The 3,122-nt window shown below is 60.7% G+C and overlaps 1 protein-coding gene across 1 annotated transcript in view; it reads left to right on the top strand.

Annotated features, from left to right (window-relative positions):
• The first annotated feature begins 692 nt into the window (after positions 1-692).
• Positions 693-3,122, top strand: part of LOC102502468 (protein-arginine deiminase type-4) — a 36,313-nt gene continuing 33,883 nt past the window's right edge. The window contains exon 1 of the mRNA XM_006145431.2: positions 693-843. Within this exon, the coding sequence (XP_006145493.1) occupies positions 749-843 (95 nt within the window). The 5' untranslated portion in view covers positions 693-748. The remainder of the gene's footprint in view (positions 844-3,122) is intronic.

Raw genomic sequence — 3,122 nt, 5'->3', positions numbered from 1 at the left:
TGTGCTTCAAGTCCCAAATTAAAACCACAATCAAAAGCCCAATTACAGCATCTATGATGACGAGATGTGGATGTGATAAAACCTAAAAAGCACAAGTCACGTGGACAGGCAGCTGATAAACCTCACACTCTGGATCTGGATGTCCTTGGTTCAAGTCCGGGCTCGACCACTTCTGGCTGCGCCTCGTCCTTTCTCTGTGGAACGGGAATAACGACGCCATCACACAGGGCTGCTGTGGGGTGCGAGGAGATCAGAGCACCAGCTTCACAGGTTCATCTCCTGCACTGGTGACGCAGGTCAGCCGTGGGTGGCTCTGCTGGGAAGACTGTCATGAGCCTGGCTCGTCTTGAGCTGTCCTCTGGGCTGTGACCTCTGACCTCCTGCACTCTCGCCCCTTCCTGTGATACCTGTTTAGCACAGGTAGGAGCAACTGGATGGGCCTGGATGGAGGCCCCCAGGCGGGGACAGGGCTCTGGGTGTGAGGACTTACACCTGCATCCCCTGCCCCAGGCTCTGAGCCCACAGCCCTTCCCAGGAACCTGGTGGGACACCAGCTGCTACCTCTGGCATGGACGGCCATCTGGGGGTCTGAGGGCAGCTCCAGGGCAGAGAAGGGCCCACGCAGGGACCTGGTGGGGAGGGGCTGAGCCCTGGGCCGCATACCGTGGGTGCTGACTCATGGCCTGGCTGGGCGGTATAAAGGAAGCAGCTCAGGGGCTTCCTGCAGCTGGAGGCACCAGCTGGCCGGATGATGGCCCAGGGGACAGTGATCCGTGTGGCCCCAAAGCAGCCCACCCACGCCGTGTGTGTGCTGGGGACCTCCACTCAGCTCGATGTCCTCAGGTGAGAGGGGCCTTCTGCGAACGTGGGGCAGGCCGGGTGGTGCTGGGCGAGCTGGTTCTGCTGACACGGGAGGAGCCTGGCTTAGGCTCCAGGCTCCGCGCTCTGTAGCTGCTGCCAGGAGCGCGGCTGGAGAGACGAAACGCCGACAGCCCTGGGAGGTGCCCGGTTCACGTCAGTGCATGCGCTCTGGACCTCGCCACAAATGAGTTAGGGCCAGTGGGGCTGGCATCCTCGCTCTCAAGGCAACAGACGCCGGGCGTTGGGGTGGGGGTGGGGGGTCTGTGACTCACCTGAGGTCACACAGCAGGTGTGCCCTGGGAGCAAGGCTAGACCTGGGCTTTTCCTACACGTGACCTTAGCTGAAAGGCTAAGAAGCCATTCGTGACCCACACCTGGTTCACAGTACGGTTCGTTACCCCACACCTCTCAGCACAGCCTCCCCAGTGGTGCGCCATAGCGTGGGGATGACGAGACAGGCCCTCGGCATGGGGGACACTGAGGCGGGAAACTTGGTCCTGCTAGTGACCAGCCGGGCGGCTTTGGGCAATGGAGCCCCAGTGTCCTCATCTGTGCAATGGGTATAATTCCCACTTCATGGGGACTGAACGTGGAAGAGTGTGAAAGTGTTTGTTAAGTACTCAGCACAGCGCTGGACTTACCCCTGGTCATCATTCATCCATTCATTCAGCCAATACCAACTGAGTGCCCGTGCATGCCAAGCCCTGTGCCAGGCTCTGAGTTTAGCATGAGGCATGGTTATCATTGTCATTGCTGTTTTCAGCAGTCGGTGGCAGCCCCTGCTTCCCCCACCCGGACTGGGCATTGTGGGCTGGAATGGGGCCCATGGGAGGGTCTGGGACATTCCTTGAAAGCTCACTTGCTCCCTGAACCTCAGAAGCAGGAGAATGGCTGTAAATGCCTGAGCATCCTCCCAGGGCTGGGAGAGGAGGGCAGAGACCGAGAAGTCGAGAGATGGAAAGATGGTGGTGGGAGTAGAGGAAACAAGAGGGCGGGCTAGCCCAGGGCCCCTCCAGCATGCCCGGCCAGCCCTCTACCCAGTTCTGAAGAGTGGTGGGCCCGGGTCACGTTCCTTGCCCTGGAGAGCTGGGTGGGGAGTGGACGAGGGCTGGACCAAGGTGTTTCCCAGACAGGCTGGGGGCTCCCAAGCTCCCAGGAGCCTCCAAGCCCTTCTCTCCCCTCAGTCAGATGGAGCCCTGTTGCTCCACCCCGAGGTCTCACATAGCACTGGCTAAGATTCACATCACACTCCACATACGGGTCACTCAACAGCCTCCTGAGGAAGGAGACGCTGTTATTCGCATTTTACAGAAGGGGAAACTGAAGCTCTGAGAGGTTAAGTAATCTGAAGCCACACAGCCGGGAAGTGGGGGCCAGGACTCTGCCTGGACTGTCTACAACATCTTCTGGAAAGGGGCCAAAGGAAAGGGCACACCTCCCAGAGCCACCTCCCAGCTGGGCCTCCCCTCCCAGCCTTGGTTTCCCCATCTGGCAGAGAAGGGCTGTGAGGCCGAGCGCGTCGAGCCCAGCAGACGGACCACCGCCTGCTTGTGCCTTCTCCTAGCAGCCCCGCGGGGTAGCTGTGAACCATGGTCATGTGCGGTGTGCCCCTGAACCCCAATTCTTGGCCTTCCTATTGTTCTTGGAGGCCCTTGTTCACTTTTCTGTTGAACCAAACACGTGGCATGGCCTCTCCCGTCCCCACACCAGGCCCCAGAGCCCCAGCAGCTGGGCTGGGCTGGCTTATCACCGAGTATGAGAGGGAACCACAGCGCCTGGACCCAGAGCCAGGAGAGCGAGCCTCGGGCTTTGGCAGAGGAACAAGGGCCTTTCACAAGTTTCGGTTTGGCCAGGCAGGAGTGTCATACCTGGAGGCAGCCCTCGCCGGGCCAGCCAGAACCCTCCCCGGGCACCGATGCGCATCCCTCCATTCACCCTTGCTATTAGGTGCCCTCCACCGAGTGGTACGTGGAAGCCCCTTAGAATCCCACAGCCCCGAAGTAAGTGCATGAAGATTGCTCCCATTCTACAGAGGAGGGACGGAGGCCCAGGGAGGGACAGTGGCCAGGCCAGGGTCACACAGCCTGTCAGCAGCAGCCCACAGCCATCTCCACTCCACCCCTTTGCCCCTGGCTGGCCTGGGAGAGGTTTCCTGTGGGCGGCGGAGCCACCGTGAGCCAGCTGGTCTGTGGGCCGGTGTCTGATCACAAACCGCTCCGACCGGCTGGGGGGGGCCAAGGCAAAACCGCAACCACACGCTG

Source organism: Tupaia chinensis, unplaced genomic scaffold (assembly GCF_000334495.1).
Source record: "Tupaia chinensis unplaced genomic scaffold, TupChi_1.0 Scaffold000146_1, whole genome shotgun sequence".
Classification (NCBI taxonomy): domain Eukaryota; kingdom Metazoa; phylum Chordata; class Mammalia; order Scandentia; family Tupaiidae; genus Tupaia; species Tupaia belangeri.
The sequence above is the reverse complement of the archived record's forward strand: the minus strand, read 5'-3'. Positions and strand labels throughout refer to the sequence as shown.